Consider the following 12522-nt stretch of genomic DNA (forward strand, 5'->3'; position numbering starts at 1 on the left):
TTGACTCGCATTTGAGTTTTACCTTTGTTGCAGAACCTTAGGATGTCTAATTCTTAAGAGATACAAACATGGGACTGTTTTTAAAATCAGCATCAAACAAAGGAAGTATCCTCCCCTAACTGGCAGCCGGTGGTTTCACCAGTTGCTGTGCGGGCAAAGAGTGCTGACAGAACTACTTGTTACCACCCGTACATCTTTCAGAAACAGAATGAGGTTGAATGAGCACACATGTTTTAAATTGTTACAAATATCATCAACTTTTCCGCTAGAGCCTTTATGGAAATGTGCCATCAATCTTGCTCAAGTGTAAAATCTTCTTTATAAGACTGTCAGCTTTATAATATGCAGGACCTTTTATTTGCCTAAATACCATACAATACATTACAACAATAATTTCCAATCTAATGATTTCATTCATATTTTGTAGGAGCACACAGATCATTACCCATTGTATTCAGTATTCATTTGTTCACAGTGGACATTTTTACCTGTCAAGCAAAGATGTGATGACTGACATTATCTGCACTTTATGTGGGTGCTCACATCAAACCACATTATCATATTAAACCAGAAGAACGATAAACGATGCAGGTTTTATATTTGTTATAATTGTGTATTTACTTAATATTATCTGGTAAAAGGATTTTTTAAAAACTTTTTTACAATCATAGTTTTATTTCCATGTCAACTGCATTCTAAACTGTATTACACCTTATTCAGCTTTGTAGATTTTATCACCTCTGTTATTATTATAATTAATTTCTCCGCAGCCAAACATTTAATTGCGTCAATTTAAACATCCAAACATCAAACGAAATAGATCCATGATAAAACACCCTTTCTTCGTCTCTTCTTTGGCCGTCGACGTGAAGGCGTGGCTCCACTTGTGACGCAATGACGTTTACAGGAAGACAGTAGCGGAGTTTCCTCTCCAACTTCGCCCCTTGTCCCTCCAGTTGTGTGGTGGTAATGTTAATGTTTATACCACACGAGTGACAATGCCTGTGGCGAGTGTGCCAGTCCGGGACGCGTCCATTCATGTCCGTCTCCTGCAGCAGTACCTGGTCCTGCTGAAGAAATACCCCATCCTCACTAAATCTGTCACCAGGTCAGTAGCTCGGCTCGTTCACTGACTCCACACCCTGCTGCTGGTTTCTGTCGGGTTTCCTGAAACTGACACAGAAGAGACAAGTTCGATCTCGTCTACTGTGGGACTGACAAAGGCAAAGCATTGTAGTTAGCAGTGTAGCATTTAGTTTATTTTGTGCATGGTAATTAATGCGTATTAATTTCACTTGTCTGTTCATTGTGTGACCACAGACACACACAGTGAACAGTGTCTGTTTGCCCTGACCACAGACTGACCCTTTGTCTCAGCCCTCTGTCCTTAGCCAATCAGCATCCACCTGGAGAACCTCCCCTAACAACTGACCATCAGATATTACAACATAACATTTGGTTAAAGGCACATTTTATTCTATCAGAGTGTCATGTTATAATACACTTGTAACAAACTGTGTGTGTGTGTGTGTGTGTGTGTGTGTGTGTGTGTGTGTGTGTGTGTGTGTGTGTGTGTGTGTGTGTGTGTGTGTGTGTGTGTGTCCTTGTTTTTTCAGTGGCATACTCTCAGCTTTAGGAAATCTTCTATCTCAGATTTTGGAGGGAAGAAAAAAGGCCAAACATGGAGCCCCGATCAATGAGATTGACTCAGCCGGAGCTGCACGCTATGCTATTTACGGGTGAGACTGTTTACAGTTTTTAAAGCAGATAAATGACATGTTTCATTTACACTGAGCGTGGCATAGATACTGCCACTGATAACACAATATTTGCACTCAATGAAAACACTGTCACCTGTGTAAACAACACATCCACTGTTAATGTTTGTGGTGGTTAAGTTCTACCTTGTGGCTGCTGCAGGTTCTTAATCACAGGACCAGTGAGCCATTACTTCTACCAGCTGATGGAGGTGTGGATGCCCACCACAGACCCCTACTGTATAGTCAAACGGCTGCTACTGGATCGGCTCTTCTTTGCCCCCGGCTTTCTACTCCTTTTCTACTTTGTTATGAACATCCTGGAGGTGGGTCATCTTGGAAAACACTCCCTCCTCATCTCAATAAACACCCAACCCATTGATTTGATATTGCATTTGCAGAAAGTTGAACATCATACAAGAGACATAATATAGGAAAAAGCAAGGCTGCCAAACTTGCTGCAGCAGAGGTCAAGATGTCCTGGCCTTCAGCACCTAATATGTTGTTGTTTTGTATGTTTTGCACTTCCAATAATTGCTGTAGCAACACTGACTGTTAATATTTCAAGTGTGTGAAAGTTTATTAAAGCCGGGATACACGATAAGGATATCTTATACTAAATACTCAAATTGATTGTAGGTACAGATAGGTGGGATCGAACAGATATTATCACTGTTATAATCAGTTATTACAGTCATTGTAATTAATTAAACCAAGTTGTCGCTAGAGGCACAAGGGTCGACTGTAGATAAGGAATGTTACAATGTTTTTTTTGCGATACAAACTTTAAGGATGCATTTAGTCTTATTGAAAGGACATCATGATTAACATTCAACTTAACAGTGTCAGATACAGTACAGAGAGTAATATATTATATGTGAAGATTGTGTTATAACTTTGTAGTGTTGAGAAATGAATGATAATAATCATGTTAAAGCTCCATGTTATAAAGTGAAACATATTCATATCTGTTGATTGTCGTTAGTCCTAATTCCATCCTATATGGCATTATGACCACCAACTAGACTGGTCTGGTATAGCAGACTGGTGAGTTGTGAACTGTGAATACCACTTCAGAGTTTCAGGGGGAAAGTCTGCATCAGTTGTGGGTTAGTTCACTGTAGGTATTTTTCTGATGTGGGAGACATTAGTTGATGTTTAAAATGAATTGAGTGCCTCTTTAAATATGCTTTCCTGTTGTTCTATTATGTTTCAGTCTATGCAAAATATGCACAAATGTAGAGACCTTGCGCTGTGTTTTCAGGCTAAAGGGTGGGAGGACTTTGAAAGGAAAATGAAAACCAGTTACTGGACTGCTCTGAAGATGAACTGGAAAGTTTGGACTCCTTTCCAGTTCATCAATATCAACTTTGTGCCTGTTCAGGTATGGATTTCACTCAAGTCCTCTTGTTGAACAGATGAATCATACTCTGACACTGTAATAATAGTCTTCTCCTCTTTTTGTGTCCCTGTGTGTTTTTGCCTGCAGTTCCGAGTGCTCTTTGCCAATGTGATCGCCTTATTTTGGTATGCCTATCTTGCATCAGTGAGGAAATGATTCCTATGAAGATAACTTCACAGAAAACAAATCTGGAGGAACCACTTCATCATGGAGCTTGGAAATGTCACAGACCTGATGATACAAACTGGCTGTTTAGTGTACCACTGTTAACCTGGATGGTCATTTTCACATACAGTAGCTCTTCTGATTAAATCCTAACATACATGTACAATGAGTTTAAGCCATTTTAACATGCTGCTATGATATTTTGTAATAACTGAACATGGATTAATGCAGTTTGTAATTAATGTATTTGTTACAGAGCACATCCAAAAATCTTGTAAGATGTTACAGTTTTTCTAAAATTAAAATAATGTAATACATTAAAATAATGCCTGTTTTAACTTTGCAAACTTTAGGCTGACTTATTTTCTCTTGGGGTCTGTATAGCTATAGGATATAGTGGCTCCATCCCTGAGCTGAAGAAAAGGACAGGAAAATGGGAAACGTAAATTCACATTTGAGACTTTATTCTGGTTTTACCATGAAAACATCACTTTGTATGTCATTTTAAAATTGTATAATAATCAACAACAATTGTATTACCAGATAAAACAAGAAAATGGTTTAAATAAAATTATTGGTCCTGAGTAAAACATTAAAACATTTTTCTATACTACAGCACAATACAAACAGTTTAAATACTTTATAATAGGTTGTAGACAGATTATCTCATGGACGTGTCCTCAGCCTCCTCTCAGACGGAACATCATCTCGATTACGCTGCCAGCTTTGATGTGGTAGTCGGACAGTTTATGGCCATCCATCAAGTCTCTGCTTTGGTAGCTGAGCCTGAACTGGTCACTACTAACCGACTCTCTCTCTTGGACCCTGCGCCTGAAGTTGCTGACCGTCTCGTCGGGTTTGATATCGTACGGCTTCGGAGTCCCATCCCTTCTCACGAACACCTGGATGGTCTTCGGCTCGGTGACCAGCAGCGCCACCCTGCAGCCGGACTGCAGGCCGTAGGAGCCGAGTGTCCGGGAGTCCTCGGTCAGAGTTGTCCGCTGACCGTTCTCCAGCACCAGCTTCTGCTTGTTGACGGGGATTTTTTCTCTCTGGTGGATGAGATCTTTCAGAGAGGCGACGGTGCTCTGGGGCTGCACCGTCAGGGTGAGGGTCCTACCCGTCAGAGGGATGATGGATATTTCCATTCTCAAAGTTGTCTGAAAAACAATTCAAAACATTATTAAAATATTTTTCCTCTTAAATAAAATAACAGTTGATGTAATAAATGTGGCGATTTCAAAGGTTTCTTACCTGTTAGCCTTTCAAGTCTTGAGTGAATGACTGAATAACAAGTGATGCTCAGCAGTGGTTGTTGGTGTCTGAGGATTTGAACTCATCACGGTTTATATAGGCTACAGTCCGCACCCCCTCCCACCACCACCACCACCACCACCAACAACAACACATTCGTTTTCCCTTCTTTCCTTCGCTGCGATAAAAAGTTTCAGTTTCCATTCTCCAAACATTAGTCAGCTGAGATGGGGGCGTGTCATGTTTTGATCATTGATACTGACACAGGGCCAGTTTATGAGTTTACAGCTGTGAAGAAAAAAGAAAAAAACACACGAAGAGAATGACTTATCCTGAAATACAGGGAACAGTTGATACACGTGAGGTCAAATCAGGGCTGTTCATTCTTTTAAGAAGTGACTAACTCATGTATCAGATAAATTGTGATTGACAGGCTCGGAGTATTTTTAGTTTGTAATGGAAACAAAACAAGAGGATGAAACCCTCATGTAAAAGAAGATATATCAAAACAAAGTAGGCTGTTATTGCACTGAATGGCGTCATCACACCCTCTGTCCAAGGCAGTGCTCACTCACCATTTTCATGAACTGATACTGAAACTAATAAAACTTAACCACTGGTGTCAAAGTAAACAGTAAAACAGATACAAATGACCAGCTACTGTTTATTTGTTCTTATATTTTAATCTCTGTTTCTCTGCAAATAAGCAATGGAGTCTTGGCCTGACATATTGGAAGACATCACTGCATCACCCCTCAGGTATGAAGCCCTGAACATGGCAAAGATAAAACATGACCACAGTGATACAGTAGGCTTCACATAACTGCTAACTCCACATGTCATCTGGTTGTAATTGTTGAAAAGTGACGTTGCTTCCTGAGTTTGTTTCTGTGTCTGATTTGGTTTACAGTTCAATGTGCTGTTTACCAACATCCTCTCCTTGCTCTGAAATGCCTAGACTACTTTGCATTAGTGAGGAAATAAATAGGCGAATGCTTCGTCACAGTGAGGCTTGCAACACAGACTGTGGTTGTTTGGACACATGTCCGATAGTAGCTACCAGACCTACAGTATAGTGGTTATAGGCTGAGGCCACCCTGAAGTTAGTTTTTGTAATTTTTTTATTCTAATCAGGCTGTGCTATTGTTTTCTTATTGGTACAGTCCACTCAGACAGGCCATTGTTATCAAAGTTGAAAAGCATTCACGATTCATTACTACTTTCAGATTTATGAGGAACTGTTGTACCTCCTGATCCTGATGTGAGATTGGGAGAATTTATTCATTTTCTTTTCCTCTATATTTCTTCCATCCATTTTCACTAATCCATCATTGCTGATGACTACATACTATTCATACCATAAAACAATGAACAGCAGTGCGGTAAGAACTCAACAAACCGGCTCCCCTGCAGCTTCACTAAGTCATTTTGCAGTGAAAACAGCTTCTGCGCACAGTGACAAAACTGCAACATTGAATCAGGACATGGCTGAAAAAAGGTCAAATTATCTAAAAGAAAAATTAGCAACAACTTATCCAGCTTTGTTTGCTAATGTCAGGCATCATTACTCAGGAAATCCTGTCGGCAGCAGCAGCAGCAGCAGCAGCAGTCTGTGCAACAGTCACACAGATAGCATAAGCCTCAGGTGAACTCTGACGTCATAGTGAAAATTCTTGCCTTGAGTTCAGAAGACAACACAACACACACACAACGCCCTGCCTCCTGGCCACACGTAACACACATCAAACCCTAGGTTTTATGACTGGACTATGTATGGTATGTGAAACTGAAGTCAAGGTGGAAAAGTGTGAAGCTGCTTAAATAAATACTTTCAATGCAAAGTTGCCATGGTCAGCCAGAAAACTCTCTAAGTGCTCTCGTATGATGCAATACGACAAATATGAGTCACTGGGCATTTGTTTCCTGCTGTCAGCTTGTCATTTGTTTTCTTTTCTACTAATCTCTGTGGTCACATATCATACAGCTGAGTCCCCAATAAATCTGTTGTCTTATGCATATTTGTGGGAAAGAAATTAGTTAGTAACTGAAATACAGGCCATAATATAACAAGGCGAAGCACAAGGCGAGTACTTCCCATTCAGAACTGGTGACTCACTATAAAAACAATCTCTGTCCAGAAAGTACCTAGAAAAATGGCAGGATGCCCAACATCGTTAACTAAATGCCCCCTGACGACATAATAACAGAAAGAGTTCCCGCCAATTTATTTTTAAAATGGGCTGCAGCCAATGGGGAAACTCCAACACTGTCCAGTAAAACTTGTTTACAAACAGAGCAAGTGGACAGAACTACATTTTTTATTTTTAAGATAAACTTGAACTCTGCACCATGTTGTCCCTCGGCCTACAGTAAGTTAGGGCAACAATAATGTATCTAAAATGTCTGGTAGAGATAGAAAACCTGCGGTAAACTCCACGGTACATAATTTATATACAACATAATAGTTATATAATACAAAGCAAATGGTCATTCTGCAGGAGTTGAACTGACGATCTCCTGTCCTAGGAACAGGGCTATACTGTGTAACCCTCCCAGAGGTCCAATATTAAAGTATGATTTATATTTAATATTGAACTACCCCCTGTGCTCTCCTTGGGCAAGAAGTATTATGTCTTTGTTTTGAGCTGCTGGAAACTTACTCAGAATTCACACCCTGGTTTTTCATTTCTTTTTTCCCAGTGAATGGATTTTGGATGGGAATTCCCCCATCAAACTGTGAAGTAATTACTGATCCTGTGTTGTCTCTTTGTATTACCAAACTTTACTAAGTCTCTTATGAAACAGGGTATACACATTATGCTTCAGGCCACTTGTAGAACATGTGGTTCTCAGTGTCTGTCCGTTAATTTGTCAGGAGCTGTAGCTGGGGTTCAGTACCTACTCTCAGAGCCCCGCTGTGAAACATTTAAGGAGATTTTTCTCAATACTTTGTGTGCATTTCTTGTTACTGTCACACAAATTGTATTTGAACTACTGGGTCCTTATATGGACAGTGGTTTTCACATACAGTAGCTTTTCTGATTGAACCCACACATATCTGAATGAGCTATTCTAATATTCTGAAGCATGAAACACTCAAAACGTATGCATACCTACAGAGGTAGAAAGGTGCATAGGAGAGGACCAGAACGGCCAACAAACTTCTTAAACATGACTGTTTGTAACCACAGAAAATTAATGAATGCATTTTTACAGAGTAGCCTACTGCCAGCTCCCTGTCATTAACTTTGCAAATAGGCAACTGAGAAAGTCTGTGTGAAAAACTGAAAACTTAATGCCAGTTTCAAATAGGAAATCCTACAGTTTAAGCCTATACCGGCCTGCACCAGCTGGTCTGTTGGGTACAGCCCCACCCCCTAACTAAAGAGAGACTCAGGCAACATGAGGTAAATTTGCACTTGGGATTTTATTATTTGTTTGGGCCCAGTTAATAACATGTCATATAACAACATATCATTTTAAAAATACATACAATGTTGTGTTTTTGAAATATTTTGGAATATTGTATTATAAATTAAGACTTAATAAAACAGACATTTTTGAGAGTGACCAAGTGGAATGCATTAGATAAAAAAAAAAAAAAAAAAAAATTACATATATAAAATAAAAGGCCAAGTGCCTATTTTTCATTTATATTAAATACTATAAGTCACAATAACATTACTCTCTAATTTTTTTTTTTTTTAACAGTATCAATGGGTCCTCAGCCTCCTCTCAGACGGAGACACAGGTCGATGGTGCTGTGAGTCTGGACGCCGTAGTCGGCCAGTTTCCCCTCAGACATCTCCCGGCTCTGGAAGACGAGTCTCTGCTGGCTGACTGGCACCGACTCCCTGCACTCGACCTTGCGCTTGAAGTCGCTCACAGTCTCGTCAGGGTTGACTTCATAGGTGCTCAACTTCCCCTTGTCGTTCTTCAGAAACACCTCCATCCTCTGCGGCTCGACCACCACCAGCGCCACCCTGGAGCCGGACTGCAGACCGTAGTAGCTGAGTGTCTGGGTGTCCTCGGTGAGAGTTGTCCGGTGGCCGTTCTCATACACCAGCCGCTGCCTGCTGACCGGTACGCCCTCTTTCTGCTGGATGAGCAGCTTCAGAGAGGCGACGGTGCTGTGGGGCTGCACCGTCAGGGTGAGGGTCCTACCCGTCAGAGTGATGATGGATATCTCCATGCTTTAAGTTATCTGGAAAACAATTCAAAACATTTTTACAATCAGAATATTGTAGACAAACTATTTGCTATCATCACGTTTTATTATTTTTTTTACGGCGTTGAAGACAGTTTCCTACCTTGTGGTAACAATCAGCAAACTCCGGAAAACTTCTCGTCTTGAGAAAGTGCGTAGAAAACAAGTGATGCTCAGTTGTTGTGCTCTGGGATTGAACTCAGCAATGTTTATATACAGGCTGGCTCAGCTGATCGACTCCGCCCCCCTCTCTTAAGATTCGTTTTCCCCCTCGTCGACTTAATAACTTTCGGTTTCTATTCTCCTAACATTAGTCAGCTAGAATTTAGTTTTGATCATGGCTTAAACTTTCCCAGCCAAGTTTGTGAGGGATGCAGTGCAAACAAACAGGTAAGGGTGAGAATTAATAGGTCACAATAAGGCTATGCTCTCAATATGGAAAGGTGGCACGGGTTCACAGCCATCCTGTGCCTATATATTACATATTTGATTAATATATATATTAGTCAAATCGTCATTTAACATAAAGGCTGAGCTCCCATAGGCATGTTCCTCCTTCACTTTGGCACATTTAACAGTTAAATTATGACAATTTTATAACATTCAAACTGAATTTACCGTACTTCATTAATTATAGAAACAATATCGACACAGGCAAAAATATGTTTGTATGTATGTTTATTCAAAATTGCAAACCATTGCAAAGAGAACAGAGTAGATGGATTCACATATGAAAACTATGTACTGCCATTGCATTGATTAACCTCATTACACCCTCTGTCCCAACATTGCTCTCTCATTGTTTTTATGAAATGACACTGAAACAAACAAAACAAACCACTGTTGTTAAATGAAACTGAAAGACTGAAAAGCATGTGGAAACTATAGTGTGCACCTGACAAACCTTTGTGTCAGGTGTTTCTGGCTGTACATAAGCAGTGACGTGACCAAGCATTATCCCAGCCCATCATATCCAGCACATACTGCACTTTCTGGATGTCACACCCAGTCTCCAAATCGTGAGATAATATTGGTGAGTCATCCAAGGACGTAAACACCCAAGACAGCATATCAATAAGACTTAGTCCTTGGGGTCATGGGTCGACCTAAAACCGGCCACTTGTAAGCCTAAAAAACCCAGCCTGGGTTTCAGTCGTGGGCCATGGGTCGGCCTGAAACCCCGGCCGCTTTAGGCCTGGTTTCAGGCCTTTGCATCCCTGAAGGCATGGAAAGCCCCAAACGTAAAGAATATCAAGCACAAACTCATAAACATCAGAGCTCTGAGTGTTTCAGTATAGCAGTCCTCTCCTCCCGCTTTGGTAGAGGTATATTTCCTATGATTTAAAAGAACAATACATACATGTTAGTTAAAAATCATTGCTTTGAAAAAAGATATATTTAATTGTACTTGATTATTCTCTCAATAATATACAAGCAATCATTTAATAAGTACTACTGTTGTATTCATATTCTTTTTCTCACCTGGTGGTGCCACAAAATACTCTTCCACTGTGTTTTTGGAGAGCTGGAGCAGCTCTTCAGCACAGTCCCCTTCCGCCACTGCATCACTCCTCAGGTATAAGGCCCTGCATGTGCACAGACAAAACATCACTTGCCATGGAATTCACAGGCATTTAAAACTGAGCTGTGGTTTTTCTTCTTGTTAATGTTGTGATGATGAGGAAGGCCTCCCATTATTGAATGTACCACACACCTGTCCTCCAGAACCGAATCCATCGGTTCAGTCCCTGACGTGTCAACAACATGAAGCTGATCCGCAAATCGTATGGCTTTCCCTAAACAGTCCAGTCCCTGTTTGGTTCGGAAATCCACCAAGGCTAGTCGCTCCAGTTTGTCCACCAGGTCAGCAGGGATTTGTGTAGGCTGTAAATTATAACAGGTATGGTATAAGAATATGTGGATGTGACAGTGTCCTTCCACATCACATACAATTACTATGTATAACTGAAAAGTAACCATCTAAAATTGGAAATTAATACTAACTTTATTTTTACTAGGAGCACAGTGGCCCCTAACTTCAAATTTTAGGAACACAAGTGACTTGCAAAACAAATATTCACATTTCCTTTCAATTCATGATCCTCACACACCTTGCCCTGTCAGCTGCAATGACAGATACCAAAATGCCCCCATTTAGGAGCAGACTGGAGCCATGCACTATGTCTTGTATGACTTACAGGGAAGGGGACCAGGTTGGATTTGAACCCGCGACCCCTGCAACGAGCGGTGCGCAGTCTAGCAGCTTTAAACAGTCAGCATGATCATATCAGTCTGGAGGACATTACCGGGGGAAGTCGGTCCTCTGGCACTGGTTCCCACGTCGCAGCCTCTGGAACCTGTTACCCAGGCAACAGCACGGTTAGGACAGTGTGTTTGATGAAGTGAAGTGCAAAAACAAAACGCAATCCCGTTTACGTTTACCTTACCTTGGGGTGGTGTGGTCGAGAGCTGAACAGACGCGTTACATGAGTGTCGTGGCTCTGCGTTTCTCTGCTGGTGTCTGTGCCAGAGTGACCAGGGTTTGTCACCAGGTTACCTGGAGGTCTGAAGACCGTCAGTGACACGCCGCGGCGGCATGTGCGCTTAGCGGCGAGGCTCAATACCGACATTATCAGAGCCGGTAGCTTGCTATGTCCGAGATGTAGGTCAAGATTGGTTTCACGGTTGCATTTTCTTTACGTTTAGTTGTTTTCAAAGGTCAGCGCTGGGCTCGATACTGACCTCACATGACTGCACGGCCTATGTGCACGGCTCACGGAAGCTGATCTATGGGAAGCGAGAGGCTCAACTTCCGCTTACTTCCGTATTCGCGAAAGTCCCAGGCAGAGCTCGAACAGCTCGAACCATGGATCTATTATAATACATCCATGGCTCGAACAGGATCAGAAATACAGGGACCTGTATTTAATGTTGATTGACGTTGTTTATATTAAATGCTCGCATCAGCAAAATAATATAGTTTGTCATACTGTGTGTATGCTGGTAGCATTATGAAACTGTCGTTATCGCGCCTGTGGTGTTGTAATAAGTCGTGATATCGTTTATCCTTGATAGCTCAAGTGGTATACGTATATTAGAAACCAAACAAATTAAAAGATCAAAATATCCCACTAGAGTAGAGCACAATAACATGTTCTTTTTGAGCGACATGCTACCTGAGAGAGAGCATGAGCGCCCGGATAGCTCAGTCGGTAGAGCATCAGACTTTTAATCTGAGGGTCCAGGGTTCAAGTCCCTGTTCGGGCGACACTTTTTTCTTCTAAAAGTTAACACGTGTTACTTCATATAAAAATACACCCGCATAGATTCCCGTGCTAACATGAGCATGCTGGTAGGATTATAATAACCAAGCACTCAGGCTTAGGAGATAGTATGGTACACTTGGGTTTGTAAACTACATCCTTATGCAAGTGGACTTGAAGGAAGCAGGGATGAATGCCATTAGATTATTTTTACCAGTATTTTGTCAGTCACCATACTCATTTCTTGACATGAATATTTGAACTAAAGAAACAGGAAAATAAAGAAAGTCCAAGTAGTCTTCCAGACTCCAATGTGAACCTTCATGGTGGTTCTTGAGGTAAAGTCAAAGGTCACCAGAATCACTTGGCTTTATCCACTGCAGACCATGGAAATGAAAATGCACATTGCCACATGTTTTGGAAAAATATTTATAATTCCATTTTTATTTTTATTATAAGAACATATACCATTTA

The 12522-nt window shown here is 41.0% G+C and overlaps 4 protein-coding genes and 1 non-coding gene across 5 annotated transcripts; 2 read left to right on the forward strand and 3 right to left on the reverse strand.

Annotated features, from left to right (window-relative positions):
* The first annotated feature begins 956 nt into the window (after positions 1–956).
* pxmp2 (peroxisomal membrane protein 2) lies at positions 957–3674 on the forward strand. Its single transcript, XM_085786851.1, has 5 exons — positions 957–1108; positions 1617–1739; positions 1921–2083; positions 3022–3141; positions 3247–3674. Exons 1-5 carry the CDS (start codon positions 999–1001, stop codon positions 3313–3315), a joined length of 585 nt encoding a protein of 194 aa, XP_085642977.1. The 5' UTR covers positions 957–998; the 3' UTR covers positions 3316–3674.
* A 198-nt stretch (positions 3675–3872) lies between these two features.
* Positions 3873–4515, reverse strand: LOC146981526 (polyubiquitin-like). The gene has a single exon (XM_085786852.1). It carries the CDS (start codon positions 4470–4472, stop codon positions 4005–4007), a length of 468 nt encoding a protein of 155 aa, XP_085642978.1. The 5' UTR covers positions 4473–4515; the 3' UTR covers positions 3873–4004.
* Positions 4516–7986: 3471 nt separating this feature from the next.
* LOC146981527 (polyubiquitin-like) lies at positions 7987–9023 on the reverse strand. The gene is made up of 2 exons (XM_085788174.1): positions 8889–9023; positions 7987–8782 (listed from the first exon to the last, which is right to left on the reverse strand). The coding sequence occupies exon 2, from the start codon at positions 8768–8770 to the stop codon at positions 8303–8305; it is 468 nt and encodes a 155-aa protein (XP_085644300.1). The 5' UTR covers positions 8771–8782; positions 8889–9023; the 3' UTR covers positions 7987–8302.
* Positions 9024–9446: 423 nt separating this feature from the next.
* gatc (glutamyl-tRNA amidotransferase subunit C) lies at positions 9447–11579 on the reverse strand. Its single transcript, XM_085788175.1, has 5 exons — positions 11233–11579; positions 11092–11142; positions 10500–10669; positions 10268–10371; positions 9447–10119 (listed from the first exon to the last, which is right to left on the reverse strand). The coding sequence occupies exons 1-5, from the start codon at positions 11413–11415 to the stop codon at positions 10058–10060; spliced, it is 570 nt and encodes a 189-aa protein (XP_085644301.1). The 5' UTR covers positions 11416–11579; the 3' UTR covers positions 9447–10057.
* Positions 11580–11979: 400 nt separating this feature from the next.
* On the forward strand, positions 11980–12052 carry trnak-uuu (transfer RNA lysine (anticodon UUU)). The gene has a single exon. It is a non-coding gene; the product is annotated as a tRNA-Lys (tRNA).
* Positions 12053–12522: the final 470 nt, after the last annotated feature.

This window comes from Trachurus japonicus, chromosome 9 (genome assembly GCF_045865225.1).
Source record: "Trachurus japonicus isolate A0001 chromosome 9, Traja_1.0".
Classification (NCBI taxonomy): domain Eukaryota; kingdom Metazoa; phylum Chordata; class Actinopteri; order Carangiformes; family Carangidae; genus Trachurus; species Trachurus japonicus.

Excerpts from the sequence above, each read along its gene's own strand:
- LOC146981527 (XM_085788174.1), bottom strand. The coding sequence starts at position 8,770 with ATGGAGATATCCATCATCACTCTGACGGGTAGGACCCTCACCCTGACG.
- pxmp2 (XM_085786851.1), top strand. The coding sequence starts at position 999 with ATGCCTGTGGCGAGTGTGCCAGTCCGGGACGCGTCCATTCATGTCCGT. Across the intron at positions 1,109-1,616 it reads CTCACTAAATCTGTCACCAG|TGGCATACTCTCAGCTTTAG; the intron begins GTCAGTAGCTCG and ends TTGTTTTTTCAG. Across the intron at positions 3,142-3,246 it reads TCAACTTTGTGCCTGTTCAG|TTCCGAGTGCTCTTTGCCAA; the intron begins GTATGGATTTCA and ends TTTTGCCTGCAG.
- gatc (XM_085788175.1), bottom strand. The coding sequence starts at position 11,415 with ATGTCGGTATTGAGCCTCGCCGCTAAGCGCACATGCCGCCGCGGCGTG. Across the intron at positions 11,143-11,232 it reads CTCGACCACACCACCCCAAG|GTTCCAGAGGCTGCGACGTG; the intron begins GTAAGGTAAACG and ends CCTGGGTAACAG. Across the intron at positions 10,120-10,267 it reads GTATTTTGTGGCACCACCAG|GAAATATACCTCTACCAAAG; the intron begins GTGAGAAAAAGA and ends TTTAAATCATAG.
- LOC146981526 (XM_085786852.1), bottom strand. The coding sequence starts at position 4,472 with ATGGAAATATCCATCATCCCTCTGACGGGTAGGACCCTCACCCTGACG.